Raw genomic sequence first — 17,891 nt, forward strand, 5'->3', positions numbered from 1 at the left:
CAAGGATAAACCATAGAGTTCAAGCCTAAAGCTGTTCATTTTGACTCAGAATAAAGTCCAATTTTATTCAATGGGACTTATTCCCAAGTAACGGAATAGGATTACAGCCTTAGGCATGAGTAAACATGACCAGGATTGCACATGCCCAGGAAGGTAGGTTTCTGATTTGTCACATTTGTCAAGCATTTGTTATTTTTATACCACAATAAAAAGAAAACCCTATTCCTGCACTAAGTGAAATACTTAAGACAGACAAAAGCTCCGAGTACTATGAAAATTAGTTATCCAAGAAAATAAGATAGCCTCCCCGTTTTGATCAGAGTTCTTCCTCTGCAGTAGAACCTCAATATGGAATCATCATATGAGTGTAGTCAGATTCTATCCTAGTGAAATAGCCCGATTCAAAGTTATTCATGAGAATGGCCTGTATCTTGTGTTCTTTTGTCATTATTGATGTTTGCTTGTGCTACTTCCACCATTAGCTGCCATACCTTGCTTGCAACACTGATACCTGACTGTGAATGAACTTGCCCAGCATTCTGGATAGATACTAAGACTCCCACCTCTGCATTTTAGTGCAAAGGACTGGCCAGTGTCAATACAGGGAATATTTCTGAGTTGCTTCTCTGCCTGCAGGCACATAGAACATGACTTCTGTTGTTTGAGGCTGAGCCAAGGTGATGTTACTGTTCAACATGACCTGTCCTTCAATCTTAAGCAGACTGGCATGTGACTACATACTTCCAGAACACTTTGATCATAAATAGCTAAAGCTTATACCCTAGAAGAATTGAATTTGAGAACCTAATTTTTCAGAACCATTAATAAATAAAAGGTTTATTCTCATTTTCCTTCAAAATTCAGAAGGAGACATTCAGCTTAGGGTAGTTTTACTGGTTTTGAACCTTTACTTGGAACTCTGGGGTACTCTGGAGGGAAATCCATCCGTGGATGGAAAGATTCTGAGTTGTATTCAACAGTGTCATTGTGCTAGCGGAAACCAAGTTCCAAACTAAGAGCAAGGGGAGAATCCAACTAAAGTTTAGCTTGCACAACCGCATGCAGATTGTGGTCTGCTAGCGTTTGCATAACAGAAGAGGCAGTGGAGCTCTGCTAGTGCAGCAATTTATTCTGCTAATGGTATATTAGATTTAGGTCACTGGATAGAAACTTGCCAAGATCTACATTTGGAGCCTAGCTTTAACAAAGTCACTCTGACACCTTCAGAAAGGTTCCAGTGGTACCCCTCCAGTCTTAATAAAGCCTTTTCTTCTCCTTGAACCCTGCAGAAGGACATTGGCAACCATATTTAAGACATGTGATGAATTTCTTATGGAGGTAGAACTTCCTTGTAGAAAATGACATGCAAACACCAAGAGTAGGATAAAACATTATGTCCTCTATAGGGATTTTCACTTAGGAGAGATACCATAAATATCCTCCCCTGTGCGCCCCCCCCGCCCCCCCGTCCAGGGCTGTGTCATTACAGAGTCTAAACTTGCTACAGCTTTGAACCCTAAAACCAGAGCATACATGACTACATTTGCCTCCAACACAATATTTAACCTGACAAGAACCAGAAACTCTCAGCTGGTATAAGGCAGTATTGTTCTAGCTAATGGTTGATTAGTTAACAGTGGTATGAAAGGCCACAGTTTCAGAGTTCACATCCTTAACTGTATAAAATAAGAAAGCCTGTATCCTCAAGATCTAATGGTTGCAACGTTTAAAATGTGCATAGCCTTTTAAGAACTTCAGAACAAGATTATAGGAATTTCAAAAACCAATACAGAATTGTTAGCCCAAATTCTTCTGGATGGAAGTGCCAAGTTAGCTCAAACACTGTACAGAGACAAGGCTGCAGGTATTTTCCAGACTGGATTGAAATGGAATACAAAGAGGAGAGTTGGAAATAAAAAAGTTTGTACCATACCTGGATCAATCTGTCTGCCAAGGCAGCACTCTCCTACAGACCCAGAAGAGGAGATCCAGACAAGGAAGTAAAGATGAAGAAAAAAAAGATACAACAGCAAGGTCACACAAGCAACTCTACCTATAGCTAGAAGCACAGAAGAAAAAGACAAAAGATCCCAAGAGAGCCCAAGAAGAGAACTTCCATTCCAGAACAGTCCCAGATCTGCAGTATGGCGTTTCCCTTCATGGAGTGAGCAAGGCAATTTGTGCTGTCCATAAGGGAAGGCAAACAGATATGGATTCCCTCAAGAACATCTTGCCATCCATCAATTTTGCCCCTATCCAGCAATTGCTACAGCAGCCTATAATCCAAGTGCTCATTGGAATGATGGAAGACATCTCTGTAGTTCAGAAGTCACACTTGTATTATCTGGTGATGTAGGGTTGGTGCATGCAAGTCTCCAATTAGCAGACTTCTCTGGCCAACTCTCCAAGATCTCTTCCAGATATCTATCCATGTGTCCCTCTCTTCACACTACAAAAGGGGGCCAAGGATTTTCTGTATTTTTCATGCAAAAGTTTAATATTTAGCACATCAACAAAGTTATGTAAGGTATATGGCATAGCATGGCTGAAAACAGCTCTAAGGTTCAATTCCTGCACAATCAAATCAGCCACAAGGCTGAATAACTGGCTTCATACTCAGAAAGTGCCAGTTACTTCTGTTCAAGTTACCATGTTGACCAAAGTTTTGGGGGGTACACAATGTACAATCTACTTGTGTCTGCAGCTTTTGCAGATTACTTTTTCCATCTTAAGGAGTGCAGGCAGCAGGTCATTAGGGTTTTACTTCTTCATTATTACCAGTAGAGAGAGGGTGAGGAAGCCAAGTAGTACTGCCTTGAGGACATATATTCTCTATCCTAGGAGTGGCTCAAAAGACAAATACCCACATCAGTCTCTGTGAAGATGCACAGCAGAGTCTAATGGTTGGCACTGGCACTCTGAGTAGTGTCTATAGTCAACTGAGACAGACAGCCATTTAAAGCTTCATTTTTGGTGGCCAAACTAGTTTGGAAGCGGAGGAAGTGGATTCTCATGCGGCTGGTTACACTCCTCACCTTTTCCAGGGTTTCAATTCGCTGTTTCAAAAGGCGGTTCTCAGTACGGAGCCTCTGCAAGCAAGATCAAAATCAGCATGTGTTCTAAGGCGAAAGCATGAGCTCCTGTTAAGCGATAGCCAGCATACAAAATTATGCTCAACTCTTGAACAAGCTAGAGCCATCTGCACAACCATCTGCTTGAGTAGCCAGGAAATAAAAAATCACACCACACCCACACAGGCACATGGTTAGACCTGAAGTTTAGTAAGAGGGAATTCTTGTTTCTGTAGTACACTGTATCTCACACAGATCCCAAAAGAAATATTCCTGAAGTGTGACAATTTCTGTACAGCAGAGGATACTAAGGTGTTTGGTTTTTAAGAATACACATCCCACTTTAGATAAAAGGAAGAACTACCATACCAGGAGTTCTAGGCACAGCTACGAAAGGATGAATGAGAGAAGGAAATAATCTATGCAACCCAAGTATTAGTCAACGAAACCACCCTTCAGGTAACTGCGTTTTGAGGCCTCTGGAGAACACAGGTAGTAAGTTGATATACGACGCTCTTGGGAAACAAAGTACTGGGAGCTCCCATAATTTTATTCTGTATGTTGCTGTGATATACACAAGACAAATGCAGAAAGGTATAAGAGGAGGGTTACCTTGATTTCAATCTGCTCTTCCATTTCTCTGTTTTTGATTGCAGTGTACTCCTTCTCCAGCCTGTAACACAGGCAGAATACAGTTCACCCTCCTTCTCCCTGCACAGTGTTCAGGCTCTGGGCATATGATGAGGGACAATTGTGATGTGATGGTAGCAAACATGTGCATTTAAGACCTGATCTGCTGCAACCACACAGCAAGTGGCAGGTTGGAGATACAATTTATGGACAATGTGGGGTTCATGGTAAAGGGAGCCAAATCCTTCCCATATTGTCAATTACTTACCTGCAACTCCTCTCCCTAGGCCTGCATGGCCAATGGCCAGGAATTATCGGAGTTGTAGGCCAGTTAGGATAATTTCTGGTATCAGAGCCTGGGTGATGAACTGCGGGGAGTTAAGTAGGTGGTGGGGTAAAAGTTCAGCTCCCTTCACCAGTGCACCCTTTCTGCTCCATTAACCAGCCCTCCAACCTTGTTTTCTATGTGATGGTAATTATACAGGGTGTTTAAAAAGGAAACCCGATTTGAAATCGCGATATCTCTGCAACCACGAACCACCCATGAATGAAACTCTTACCACTTGAAAGGGTGGTGCATGGAGTTTCAAATGATTACCGCTAGATGCCTCTCTCAGCGCACAAACAGCCCGTAGCCTCAGTCATTCGCAAGATGGCGACCCCACACACAAGGCGTTTTGCGTTCTGCAGTTCAGCAAGACTGCATCCACAACTGCGATGCAGCGTGTGTTTCAACGGTGTTTTGGCACTGATCCACCAATGCCAAAGAGCATTCGTCGTTGGTACCGACAATTTGAGGAAACAGGCCGTTTATGTAAGGGGAAGAGCACAGGGCGACCACGCACTTCAGAGGAAAACATGAGAAGAATTCAAGAGTTTTCAGCGTAGCCCGCGCAAGTCCACTCGTCGTGCCAGCCGAGAACTTGCAACCGGTATGGCCTCATGATTAAACATCATCTTAACACATGCCAGACGGTCGCATGAGAGATCGCAAGTTCTCGCAGATCAATGCCAAAACGCTGTTGAAACGCATGCTGCACCGCAATTGCGAATTCAGTCTTGCTGAATTGCAGAACGCAGAACGCCTTGTGTCACCATCTTGCGAATGACTGAAGCTAGGGGCTGTTTGTGCACAGAGAGAGACATGTAGCGGTAATCCTTTGAAACTCTATGCCCCACCCTTTCAAATGGTAGGAGTTTCATTTATGGGCGGTTCGTGGTTGCAGAGATATAGAAATTTCAAATTGGGTCCATCTTTTTGAAACACCCTGTATTTTATATAATGTATTTTAATGGTTTTTAATTTTTGTGAACTGCCCAGAGAGCTTCAGCTATATGAGGTGGTATAGAAATATAATAAATGAATGAAACGAATGAAATGGTGGCTTGAAGAGACATTTCCATCTAGTTTGGCCCTTAGAGGAGCAAAGATTTAGAAAAGCTCCCCGCATCAGTGCTAACACCATACAACCCCAAAGTCTTCCCGAACACACTTCATTTCTAAGCCATGCAATATAACCTTCATCTGAGTCCTGGCAGGAGACTGGAAATCAGTGAACCAGCTGAAGTCTGTCAGCAGCATTTGATGAGTAATCAGGAGACTTTATTTTCAGAAGTTAACACAAAATTCTCAATTAAGTCTGTACAAAACTGGTCAACGGCATCCCTCAGCAGTTAACATTCTGGCTCCAGTACTTTTTGCATTTCTAGTCTTCTACAAGTGAAATATTCTAATCACTAGCATGTTATCCAGAATCCAAACTTATGAATAGTTAATAGCTTCTTAGTCTTTTAACAAGTTGGAACTCAGGGTCTAGGGCAGGGGTTGTAGAACCTCCGGCCCTCCTGGGGACCAAATCTGGATCTCCTGGGATTCCCCAGATGGCCATGCCCCATCCCTTTCCCCCAACTACTGATCGTTTGGTAGTTTCCTGGCTTTTGTGTACCTTTTTCACCATTCTAAAAGGTTGAAATGCCTCTACAAAGGCATAGTTACTGGCAGTTAAGAGCTTTAAGCTAAGATATCCTGGCATTTTTCACTCCGCCCACCACTAGAATGCTGCTCCTGAAAACTTCTACGAAATGGAATTCAGTCCTTGGGCTGAAAGAGGTTCTGCAGCTTTAATCTAGGGTATTTATTCAGCTAACTCCACAGATACCACAATATCATCTATATCTTAGATAATATCTTACCCAAGGCACAGAAACAGTCTTGACTGCCCTGTATGATGACCTATGCCAGGAGAAAGATATGACCCTGTTGATTCTCCTTGATCTCTCGGCAGCTTTTGATACCATCGACCATAGGGACAGCTCTCTGAGCTGGGAGCGGGAGGCACTGCACTGCAGTGGTTTCACTTCTACTTGGATGGTCAGCTCCAGAAGGTGGTGCTTGGGGAACACTGTTCAGCTCTGTGGATTCTCCAATATGGGGTTCCACAGGGGTCCATTTTGTCCCCCATGGTGTTCAACATCTATATAAAAGCGTTGAGTGCGGTCATCCAGAGTTTTGGAGTGCGTTGTCATCAGTACGCTGATGACATGCAGCTCTATTTCTCCTTTTCATCTTCTTCAGGTGGGGCTGTGGATGTGCTGAATCGGTGCCTGTCTATGATAATGGACTGGATGAGGGCTAATAAACTGAAACTCAATCCAGACATGAGATGCTGTTGGTGGGTGGTTCTGCTGACCAGATGGAGGGTGTTCAACCTCTTCTGGATGGGGTCGCACTCCCCTTGAAGGAGCAGGTCCTTAGCTTGGGGGTCCTCCTGAAACCATCTTTGTCACTTGAGGCTCAGGTGGCCTCAGTGGCACAGAGTGCCTTCTACCAACTTTGGTTGGTGGCCCAGCTACACCCCTATCTGGACAGAGATAGCCTGGCTTCTGTTGTCTATGCTCTGGTAACCTCTAAATTAGATTATTGCAATGCACTGTATGTGGGGCTGCCTTTGAAGACGGTTTGGAAGCTGCAGCTCATGCAAAATGCAGCAGCCAGATTGTTAACAGGGACCAGAAGGTTTGAACATATAAGACCGACTCTGGCCTGCTTGCATGGGCTGCCTATATGCTTCTGAGCTCAATTCAAGTTGCTGGTTTTAACCTATAATGCCCTACACAGCTTGGGACTGCAATATTTGATGGCACGCCTCTCCTGAAGTGAACCTACCTGTACACTATGTTCAGCATCTAAGGCTCTCCTCTGAATGCCTCCTCCAAGGGAAGCTCGGAAGGAAGCAATGAGGGAGAGGACCTTCTCAGTGGTGGCCCCCCATCTGTGGAATAAGCTCTCTGATGAGGTCTGTCTGGCACCAACATTATTATCTTTTAGGCGCCCGGTTAAGACCTAGCTCTTTTCCCAGGCATTTGGCAGCACATGATGAGTTTTAATTGGTCCTGGATGTGTCTTTAGTTATGACTGATAGTTCAATGTTGCTTTTAGTTATATGTTGTTTGTGTATATTGTTTGTGTGCTTTTATGTGCTTTTTTGTAAATGGCTTTTAAACTTTTTATATTGTATTTAATGTTTTAAGTTCTGTAAACTGCCCAGAGAGCTTCGGCTATGGGGGAGTATAGAAATACAATAAATCATCATCATCATCTATCTTAGGCTGAGCCAACAAAAAACATTTACACAGGACTTTTGGGATTTCTATCCATTAAACTGGAAGACTAATTTTAACATCAGATGCTTTTTGGTGTGGTAACCATTTTCATTGGAAATCTCAAACACACATGCACTTATTGCTAGTTAGAAGAACTTGGGATCTTGGCTATTAGGGAGAAAGTATTTTAAAAGTGTGGCACAGTAAAAACTTTTAAATCAGACTTGGTCTCCTCTTTTGAACTTTTGGTACAAGTGTTTGTGGAGAGTTCTCTCCCTTTTCCATTAACATTTTTCTCTTCACCATCCCTAAAGACTCCATTAATTACACAGCCAATATTGCTGTAAGGTGCTAAGGGCAGGAATGAGTGGGTATTTTTGATTTGGTTAATTTGTGTTTTAATTATATAATCTATAATTATAGAGGGAATGTTAAAATTAACAAAGCGTACATGGAAAGAAATGAACACATACAAGATTGAAGTAATTCTGCTCAGCAGGTTTTGCGAGTGGAGGGAGAGGAACACCAATCAGAGATGATGTTTTGCCCCAAAAGAAATCCGTTCAATTTGCAAGGCTTCCCATAAAACCATACATGGCTTTCCAAAGAAAGTGGCAGCAAGACACAAATGATGAGCTGATCCATCCCATCAGCTTTGCCTAGGCTTTGTATTCTCCAGCCATTTAAGTTATACATGAGGATGGGAAGCTAAAAACTTACCGTTTCATTTTCTTAGGGTTGTATTTGACCTGGTAGGCCTTCAAGATCAGCTTATCAGGACAGCTGTCAAACTGATGAGGAATCACCTTCTGGAAATACTGTGAGAAAGACAACACACAAGTCAGAACACATCTAGGATATATTCCCCCATCAGCAAATTTGTTCCTAACATCCCACCTTACTGTACCTACTCTTTCCTGATTAGCGAAGAGGAGAGGAGAGTACAGAAGTGGCCTGTCTTTGGAATGCTTTTTGAAAGAGTCTTGCTGCAAGTGTTGATCACTTGAATTTTACTTCCCCAGATAGTTACACAATCTAGCATTATAGTCAAACAGTTACTGGAATGGAAGTGGGTGGAGAAAGTACTACTGACCACATTCATTACAGCTCATTAAAAGCATTCCAGCAGTTTAACCCTTCCCTACTTTGGAGATGCATGTGTGTGCACACGCAGTGACAGACCTCAGAACACTGCTTTTTACTAGCCTACAATCTCAAATCATTGCTATAAGATACTTCTAAATGTTGACAATATCTCCTATCACACTAAGTCCTGGGATATAATACATCTTTCCTCTGTGCATGCATGTTCCAGCCAGACAAAATGCAGTGATTAAATTTCTGCTGCAACAACTAGGAGACACTCTCATGGTATCCTGAAAGGTTACTGCAACAAACTGCTATTCATGTTTTCTACTGCCTAAAGTTCCCTCAAGCAGCAAATAGAGATGCTTAATGCTCAAGTTAAGCAACTCAAGGTTAACTGACTGCATCAGATCCTAATTCTTCTCATCTGCTAATACTACTCTGCAACAATGAAAAAAACATTTTCCTCAGCCAGCTTATCCTGCATTGTGATGAAGAACTGAGAAAATAGAAATGGAAAACACTGGCTTTCTTCACACTGAGCTTTTATCCTGTGATTGAGATTGCTCCTTCATGGAAGTTTGCAGGCTCTTTACATGACGCCATGATCATTCAAGGCGTCTCCTGCACTAAATGCCCTTTGTTCCGTTTTTAAATAGATTGCAGATAATGAGCTATCAAATTACCACGTTGCGTTCCACTTCAGTTTCCTCTGTCAAAAGAGTTAAGGCAGAAAGAAGAGGAGCGAGAGCAATGAAAGATAATGGAAGACTCAGATACAGGGAGGAGGGGAAAGTGGGTGGGGAAAAGGAAGCATGTGAAAAAGGGAGTTGTAATCCTGCATTTAGAACGGAAGCAGAAAGCGCCATTTTAAATGAAGGATTTTAGGCTGGTGTAGAGGTGCCCACTATGTGGTCAGGCAGGGAAGATACCCACTATAGTATTAAGCTTGTTCAAAGCATCCCACATTATGGGAAAGCCTGTAGCACAGATTAAATCTGATACAGGCAGGATAGATTTAGTGCAGGAGTTAAAAAATTGTTTGGCACAAATCCCATAGCGGAAATATGAAAAATGGGAAAGCTACTGGTTTTTATTTAAAGTATTTTTTTTCAGCCAAAAAGGCTCCCGGAGTAGCTTATATAAAGAACAATCAAGCAATCTGCATGTTTTATAAATTCAGATGATGTCTAACTGTAGCTGGTACAAATGCCTTGTGTCAGATCACCCACAAGGGTGAAAAGTTGGATCTGCCTTTAAGACACCTTGATACTTTAAATCTGGGATCTTCAATATGGTGCCTGTGGGCACCAATGTGCCCATGGATACCTCTTGGCATCCGTCAGGCTCCCTGCCTCCCTCTCTCAAAAGTCCCAATGTGCCCACCAATTCCAAAAGGTTGGGGACCCTTGATTTAACATTATAAGGCAAAACAATTTAGACTCCTTTTTATTGCCATGTTTTTGACCCATCAACAGTTTTTGCAAATATTTTCTCTGCAGTCCTGGAGGTTTGAAACTTTTAAGTTCAACCTTGCAAGTTATGACTCATTTGGGTGAGCAGCAATCCCTAGGCAAACAGGCAAATGCATAAGTCAGCCTGCCCCTCCTGTGTCACTCCCAATATCTACTCCAGTAATTTCACTGTTTCTCTTCACCTTGGAAACTCCCATCTCTCCTCTCAGTCTCAAAACCTTGCATACTCAAAGGCACTTCCAAAGTTTCCTTACTTTTCACTTTAGAAGTATTGTAGGTAATAGGCACAGCAGAACACAAATGTTTGAATTAACAGAGTATGGGAGCATTTTATAAGCTCCTGCAACCTTCACTATCCCTTTCACCTGAATATTTCAACTTAAGCTACTGCAAAAAACAAAAAAGAAACCAGAGTCCCCAAATGAGGTTAATACATCAAGTTATTTTCTTGCAATACTTTCCACATAAGAGTCACACTGAATCAGACAGAGTCCATCTAGTCCAGCATTCTGTTCACAGTGGCCAAGTAGCTACTTGTGGGAAGCCTTCTCCCCTCCCCTGGTGGATCCTGTATCCAGGGGTGGGGAACCTTCAGCTCAAGGGCTGAATTCAATTTCAGAGAAGCTGTCGCATTCCAGTGGTGGGTGGGGCTGAAGGCAAAGTGGGCAGGGCAAAAGGCAAAAGGTGTGGGGCCAAAAATACCAGCATATTTTAGCTAAGAGTAACTAAGCCTTAGGAGAGGCACTTCTACCTATTAGAATGGGGGGAAAGCTGCACAAAAGCAGGGAGACTACCAAACAATTGGTGGTTAGAGGAAGGGAGCATGGCCATCTGGGAAATCCTGGAGAACCAGACTGGAACCCCACGAGGGCCAGATTTGGCCCCTAGGCCTGAGATTCCTCCCCCGCTGCCGTATGCCAATATATTGATACAGGAGTTTGTTGTCTGCTATCTCAGCAGGGGCCCTAATGTGCAGATATGCCATTCAGACTACATCCTTACCATTTGGCATATTTATATACTGCCACAAGAAGATGGAGAAGCATCTGAGAGCTTTTTCAAGGCAGCGGTAGGAATGAAGCTGGTGGGCAGTGTTAAGAAAGACAAGGCTTCCTCGTATCCCTCACATTGCTCTGAAACCTGCTTCTAGATCCCAGTAGCTGATGGAAACAGCTGACTGTGCCTCATCATATAAATCAAAATGCAAAGGAAAGGGGAGCAGCCAGTATTTGGAGTCTTGGGTTTGCCGTTCTCCAGAAGTTGGCTGTGAGCCCTTGCCCTCAGGGAACAGCCAGATCACATGGTAAGAGTTTAGGATACTATGTTCCAGGGATGCTGAAGGGTCAGTTTTCAACCACCTACTTCGATTCTCCTTCAAGTCTCTCCCACTCACCCTGACCCCAATATGGATATCTGAAAAAGAACTGAAACTGTATCTAGCAACATCTAGCAAGTCTACCTCTAGTCCCACAGTGCACTGCAGAGCTGACCTGTGACATCCCCTCCATGTCCAGTTGAATCAGTTCAGCCTGGTTGAATTGCAGAAGAGCCATCCCTACACGGAAGATTATTTCCAGTCCCTGTAAGAAGTCAGCATAATTTAAATGGACTTCAGCCCAAATGTAGTTTTCCATAGTTTGGAGTAACTGTCAAAGCAGCCACTTCCTATGCTGATGAGACATAAATGAGGTTAGAAGACACCTTATGAGAAAGTTACCTTCCTTCCCCCCCACAGAGTCATCTATCCACTTGTGCACACCATCCAGAGAGCATCTGGTTCACTTGTTGTCAAGTTATAACAAGAACTCAAAATTAAACATAACTGAGTGAATTGCTTATGCAGCAACTGGCATATAGATGCTAGCATAGTTGCAGAAGCAAATATGGTTAGAGCACTCTAGATATTCTAGAGGTCTTAATAGCTTTCAAAGGCGATCAGACAATTTTGTGGAGGGTAAAGCTAGTGATGGCTACTAGACATGACGACTATGTGCTCCCTCCAAGATCAGAGGCAGCATGCCTCAGAATACCAGTCACTCATGCCCTGTTTAACCATGAAGGTTTTAATTAGCATCATCAGCCATTCTATTACAGAGTGCTAGACTAGCAGGGGAGGGGAGATGGGGCAAGTATGACAGAAACTTATCTAAGAATCAGTTCCTCACATGCAACTTCTAGCAGTAGTCTTCTTGATTTCCTGGGCACAGGACAGTTTCCAACAGTAGAAGAAAATTCCAAGAGAAACAAGTTCACTTTCATGCAGATTTATTCTAAAATGGTTGTGAAAGCCTCACATTACGCCTTTGTAATCTCTGTTTCATACCATACAATGGCACGGAATACTGTTATTTTTAAAAATAGGCATTAATATTATTTAATATTTTAAAAATAGGCATTAATACATTAATACTTTTGTTGTATTTGGTCACATTAAAGGGGTCATGCTCTCCTCACTTCCTTTCTCTCTGCCACTCTATGCCCTGACCCCTCCATTTTTTATATCAAACATTTACCTCATACATGAAGATGTCAAACACTCGAGTAGCCACAGGCAGGGGAAAGGTGGTGAGGAAGAGGGTAAGAAACCAGGATGATGCATACATAGAGGTAAGGAAGCTTTGGGAGCGGAAGTGGATATTCAGTTCAGGCAGTTGTTCCTGAAGAGAGACAGAACATAGCTCTTATCATGAGGAATTCCAGACAGCTTCCAGCATCACAGCTGGACTTTGAGAGTCTCCAGGATAGGATAGGATAGGACAGGACAGGACAGGACAGGGGATTCTCAAAGACAGTGCTTCTTCATATCCCTAACACTAGTTATATTAGGAGCCTTGGGGGGCTAGCAACAAGCATCGCTAACTGCTCCCCAGAGAAATAAGCTCTTTTGCCTCAGACTACTAGGGAATTTGTCAGAGGCAAGTTGGAAGGGAGCAACTCACAAGATTTGGAAGCTTCTTTATGCATGTCAGATGCACTCTTTTACCTGCAGTAGGTACTCAAACTGGTAGATGCAGAGTCCTAGCTCAGCCATAGTGGGTTTGAACAGCTCCCGTAATCTGTACTCTTGCATAAGCCGTACAAACACACAGAAGGCCTCTTCTTCAGGCATCTAGAATCAGACAAGACATGTGCATAAGCTTCTTCAAAGCCCACTGAAGGAAAAAAGCAAAAGGCTTCCATATAGACAGACAGAACCTGAAGATACATTACACTAATCTCATCATGGATTTCACTCTTTCAAAGTGCAACAAGGAGAGGCCATAGCAGTAGGAGAATATGCTTTGCATACAAAAGATCCCAGTTTTAATCCCTGGTATCTCCAGTTAAAAGGATCATAGGCATCCAGACCAAGAAAAACTCTTGTCTGCGACTTTGGAGTGCTGCTCCTAATCAGAGTGGGCAGTACTGGACTAGATGGGCTAACTGTCTGACTTTGTTTAAGCCAAGGTATCTTCATATGTTCAACATGTAACCACCATATTGCCACAAGACTGAGCAAGTAAGTATCTCAGCTACTGTATAAACAGAGTACATATCAAGGAACGAACACAAGTTTAAAGTGCTATTGGTACAAGATGCATACAATATGAACAAACTTCAACTAAGTTGATATGGAAACAAGTGATAGAACTGCTCTTTGGTACATTGTGCTAGGGCATCTCAGCAAGATGCTTCTATTGTTGTTGCCTAAGCTAGCGTTAGAGCCTCGTGTAGCGCAGAGTGGAAGGCGGCAGTATTGCAACCGAAACTCTCCCATGACCTGAGTTCGATCCCAGCGGAAGCTGGGTCTCGGGTAGCTGGCTCAGGTCGGCTCAGCCTTCCATCCTTCTGAGGTCGGTAAAATGAGTACCCAGCTTGCTGGGGGAAAGGTAGTCACGACTGGGGAAAGCAATGGCAAACCACCCCACTATAGCCTGCCATGAAAATGCCAGTGTAAGAGGCGTCCCTCTAGGGGTCAGTAATGTCCCGGTGCTTGCACAGGAGGAACCTTTCCTTCCTAAGCTAGCGTTAGCCTTCATTTGCTTAAACAACAGTATAACAAGTATTTATGCCTTATGGATTTTTTAGTAATCCTTCATCTAAGTCAGATATTCCAATTTCATACTGACATCTGCATAATACTGTACCTATCAATTTAAAATAATGGTGACTTATTCCCTTTGAGTTTTCTAAGTTTTTAATTAGCAAATTTAATGAATATGTTGTCATTCTTGTATTGATGACATTAGTACAACACAATGGCCTGGTCTGCAAGCAACATCAGGTTGTTTTTTTTAAACCTTGGTTTGTCATGAATGAGCCAGTGTGCTAGTTGCTCCCGCTGCTAGTGGGGGCGGCTAAACAACCCTGTGATGCTCCATCCATGGGTTGTTTAGCAGGACATCCAATCCCGAAATTCTGGCTTGTCTCGTCCCCAAAAAGCTAGAGTTGAAACCCAGGGTTAAACGAAGCATCTCTAGTTGTTTAGTCACTCCTGCTGCCAAGAGGAACCAAACAGGAGTGCTTCAGCTGCAGTAACTAGCGAGCTGACTTGTTTAAAAGCCCAGGGTTGTCACTGTGTGTGAACCAGGCCAGTGATGATTGGATATTGAACAGATGCCCTGAAAGTCCAGCTCCTAATACAAACACAGGCTAATTCATTCCACCATGAATGCAACTGACAAATAACTCTGTACATTGTGTTAATAAGTCAGTCTAGATTACATTCCTCCAGCATGGGCAGGAAAAAATTAGATTTTTTTTTCTAGAAAAAGTTAATTTTTTTCCTAGAAAAGTTTTTAAAAATTTCCAGAAAAGGTTAGAATTTTTTTTTCCCCCCTGGAAAAGTTAGAATTTTTTTCTAGGGAAAATTCTTGGGTCTAGAAATTCCCAAGTAAAGATGAACAGTTCAGGTTCAGGGCAGACATCTAACCTCATGTTATACAAACCTGCATGAGGAGCAGCCCCACGATGAATGCACTGCCCTGGCAATACCCAACCTCTCGGTCTACTAGAGAGTACGCCTGAAAAAGACAGAAACTTAGGCAAGACAATGCCTAACTCAACATGCCTAGAACTCACACAAAAGCCATGAAAAGTTGAAACACAATTAGAAATAGGCACCTATGAGGTAATATTTGGAAACCTCGCAATATTCGCTTAATCGCCTTGAGCCACAGAATTTTGACTCCTTATACTGAACGTTTCAAATATCAGCAGTGAAGAGGAACACGTCTAGAAATGAGCCATGCCGGGCATTTGGTGCATTACTGTAGGGAGCAGGGTTGAGAAGGGGACTGGACATACCACTGAAGTCCCTATTTACACCAAGGGATTGATTCAGACAACACAGTTTTTTCTGCAACAAAGGGTAAGGATAGAATGATACTAAGGATAATAGGAAAAGGAACAGTAATGCCCGGCTGGGTACATGAGGGATTGAGTGATGAGGAATTAGATAACACATCTGACATAACTAGAGGGGGATGTGAGAGGTTATGTGCTGGGATGGATGTAGCAAGAAGACAGGCAGCTTCAGGACAGCTGAAGTAATTAATGAGGTATCTAGAGGCTATGAAAAATTAAGCTAACAGTCATAGCTTATTTCTGTAGAAGTGAAAACTTGATATTCCGCAGACATTTCTTTCAGAGGGCCAAGATAAAGGCATGCACACCCTCTACAGTGGCATTTTTCTGCAGCACCTGAACTACAGCAAGAGAGTACTCGTTTTCCTATGAAAATACACAGGACTTCCACTGAGTTTAATAAGAGCCACAATACTACAAATGGAGAATAAAATGAGTACTCTATTTATTTTTTTTTAAAGAAGAGCATGAAAAGGCAATAGGCAAAGGCAAAACTTCTCTTCAAATTAACATGTCAATCTCCAGGGCCTCAGGAAAAAATGGCATTTTGTTCCCTGCAACACAGAGAATCAAGCACAAATGTACAGGAATTAGCTGCATCGTCTGGCCGTGTATTTCTTACATTTTTATCTTTCCCTTCCTGTATGTAGCTCAGGATGTGCCCCCCTGCATTTTATCCCTGGAAGTTGGGTAATTTCCAGATTGAACTGGCCTAGCTATAGTATCCACTCAACTTTTTTCTTTGTAGAGCAGGCTATGCATTTGTCTTTCCACAATGCAATTCAATAAGCCATTCTTGTGTCTATAAGACAAACTGGGAAGGATGAACACATTACTAAGCTATCCAAATTTCACCATACATGTTTACCTCTTGTCTAATTACATACTATACAACAGCAACTTGCAGGAGCACCTATACCCTCCCATGCTCTCTCCCGCTGGAGTCCACAAATTTGGCTTGGCTTAGTAGTCAAGTGCATAGTCAACACTGACCCACACCACTGATAATAAGTCACTACACAGGAAGCACTGGGGAAAGGGAAAGCAACAAGAGGGACCTGTGCCACTTCTTTCCTTCTCTGAAGGCTGGCATGAAATGAGACTGACCTCCACCCCAGACCCCCCACATTCTCTGCACGTGTCAGAGGACTCAGTGATGGACAGAGGTCTTTTAGCTCATGCCTGGAACAGTAGTTTCCCCCATCATTGAGTTTTAATTTTAGTAATTAATAACCATAGGAAGAGAGATGCAGCTAGAAACCTTCCTCTAATGTGAAGTTGAGCAACTTCAGTTAAATTCATGAAACAGTCCTCCGTTCGCATACAAAGGATCAAACATTGGATGCTAAACAAGTTTATCATCAGGGCCTTCTACTTGCCTTCATGACGTTGAAGAGGACCTCTTGACCCAGACTGTCCTGTCCCTTAAAGAACTCATGCTCGGGGTATGTCCTGGCAATGTCCCTCCTGATCAGCTTTTCACAAGGAGAAGACATCTTCAGCAATTCTGAATACTGATTCTTCACAGGCATGTCAGTGGCACTGCAGAGAAGCTGCCAAACAATGGCTCGGAAGTGATGCGGGATTCCTTTCCTTATGAGCTCCTGAGAACAAACAAAGCATGAGAAATCCTAAGTGACATTACAGGAGAGAACTCCACAGTCCAAATCCTTTCTGCAGCTCCACTTTATACCACTAGGATCCAATTTTAAACCTTTGGCATGAGCTAAGAGGGGTGCTGGACTCAATGCAATTAGTTCTACAATCGCAGTTGCAGAATATCAAACGGTCAGTTCAGTAGAGTCTCTCTGAGTGTGAAGATTCTGGCACTTTCTGAGGTTCTTCTGGAAGTTTTGAGTCAAAGAATTTAAGAGTTCAGTACTTTAGAGAGCAATCCTATGCCCCCTTGACAGCGTCAGGGGGACATAGGATTCTTCCATTTCCTGAGACAGTGCTCAGACCTCATAGCTAGGAAACCATTATCCCCTCCCCGTCCCTCCTATAGCCAACGTGGAGAGAACCGCACCAGCTGCCTCTCTGCGCTTCATAAATGAATGTGCAGAGAGAGGGGAAAGGGGATATTCCTGGGGATGGGAGGAGACCAGGGCAGCTGGCTTATGCCTTTTCCTACCCCTGCCCCAGCCTCCTTCCCTCCCAGCAGCGTAGTGCCAGTGGGTTACACCGGGTCTTCGCTCCTGTACTTTTAATGGAGCCAGCTCCCAGCCTGCTGCTGCTGCTGCAGGGGCAGACATGGCGGGAGGAAGAAGAGGAAGGAGTGCAGGCGACTGGCAGCTGCCTCTCGCCTACCGTGCAGAGCGGGCCAAACAAAGGGGCGAGAGAGGGAGCCTAAGGGAGCTCTGCAACCCCAAGGTCATCTGATCCCCTCCTCAGCGGGGGAGGAGGGAGAAAAGATGCAGGAGGGACCAAAGCCACCTTCCCTCTTCTCGGCGCCCCTTATTCTCCTCCTTAGCCCTTGGCTTCTCCACCTTCCACCCCCTGAGCAGCTGCCACACCTTGCAACTTGACTGTCCCCAGGCAGCCCCTCAGCTTCCTGCCCCTTTTCCCACCCTGCTGGCCATTCCCGCTCGGTGCCTGCACACCTGGTGGGCTGCGTGAGGTTTGCCGCTGTTCTCTTCTCCACCGCTGCCCTTGCTGTCCTGTAGCACTGGCCACTGTTCAG

At 43.5% G+C, this 17,891-nt stretch overlaps 1 protein-coding gene across 10 annotated transcripts in view; it reads right to left on the reverse strand.

The window, feature by feature from the left end:
- Window positions 1-17,891, reverse strand: part of EVI5L (ecotropic viral integration site 5 like) — a 69,893-nt gene that overhangs the window by 26,589 nt on the left and 25,413 nt on the right. For 6 of the 10 annotated variants that reach the window (XM_084838509.1, XM_084838511.1, XM_084838506.1 and 3 more), the window contains 9 exons: window positions 16,591-16,815; window positions 14,794-14,868; window positions 12,849-12,974; window positions 12,379-12,522; window positions 11,356-11,445; window positions 8,025-8,122; window positions 3,684-3,744; window positions 3,036-3,089; window positions 1,934-1,966 (listed from right to left, as the gene is read on the reverse strand). In XM_084838509.1, coding sequence (XP_084694635.1) covers window positions 1,934-1,966; window positions 3,036-3,089; window positions 3,684-3,744; window positions 8,025-8,122; window positions 11,356-11,445; window positions 12,379-12,522; window positions 12,849-12,974; window positions 14,794-14,868; window positions 16,591-16,815 — 906 coding nt within the window. The remainder of the gene's footprint in view (window positions 1-1,933; window positions 1,967-3,035; window positions 3,090-3,683; window positions 3,745-8,024; window positions 8,123-11,355; window positions 11,446-12,378; window positions 12,523-12,848; window positions 12,975-14,793; window positions 14,869-16,590; window positions 16,816-17,891) is intronic. The other 4 variants (XM_084838512.1, XM_084838514.1, XM_084838515.1 and 1 more) reach the window with 2 other exon arrangements.

Source organism: Heloderma suspectum, chromosome 2, assembly GCF_057233095.1.
Source record: "Heloderma suspectum isolate Gila_16-S chromosome 2, 16-S_ref, whole genome shotgun sequence".
Lineage (NCBI taxonomy): Eukaryota > Metazoa > Chordata > Lepidosauria > Squamata > Helodermatidae > Heloderma > Heloderma suspectum.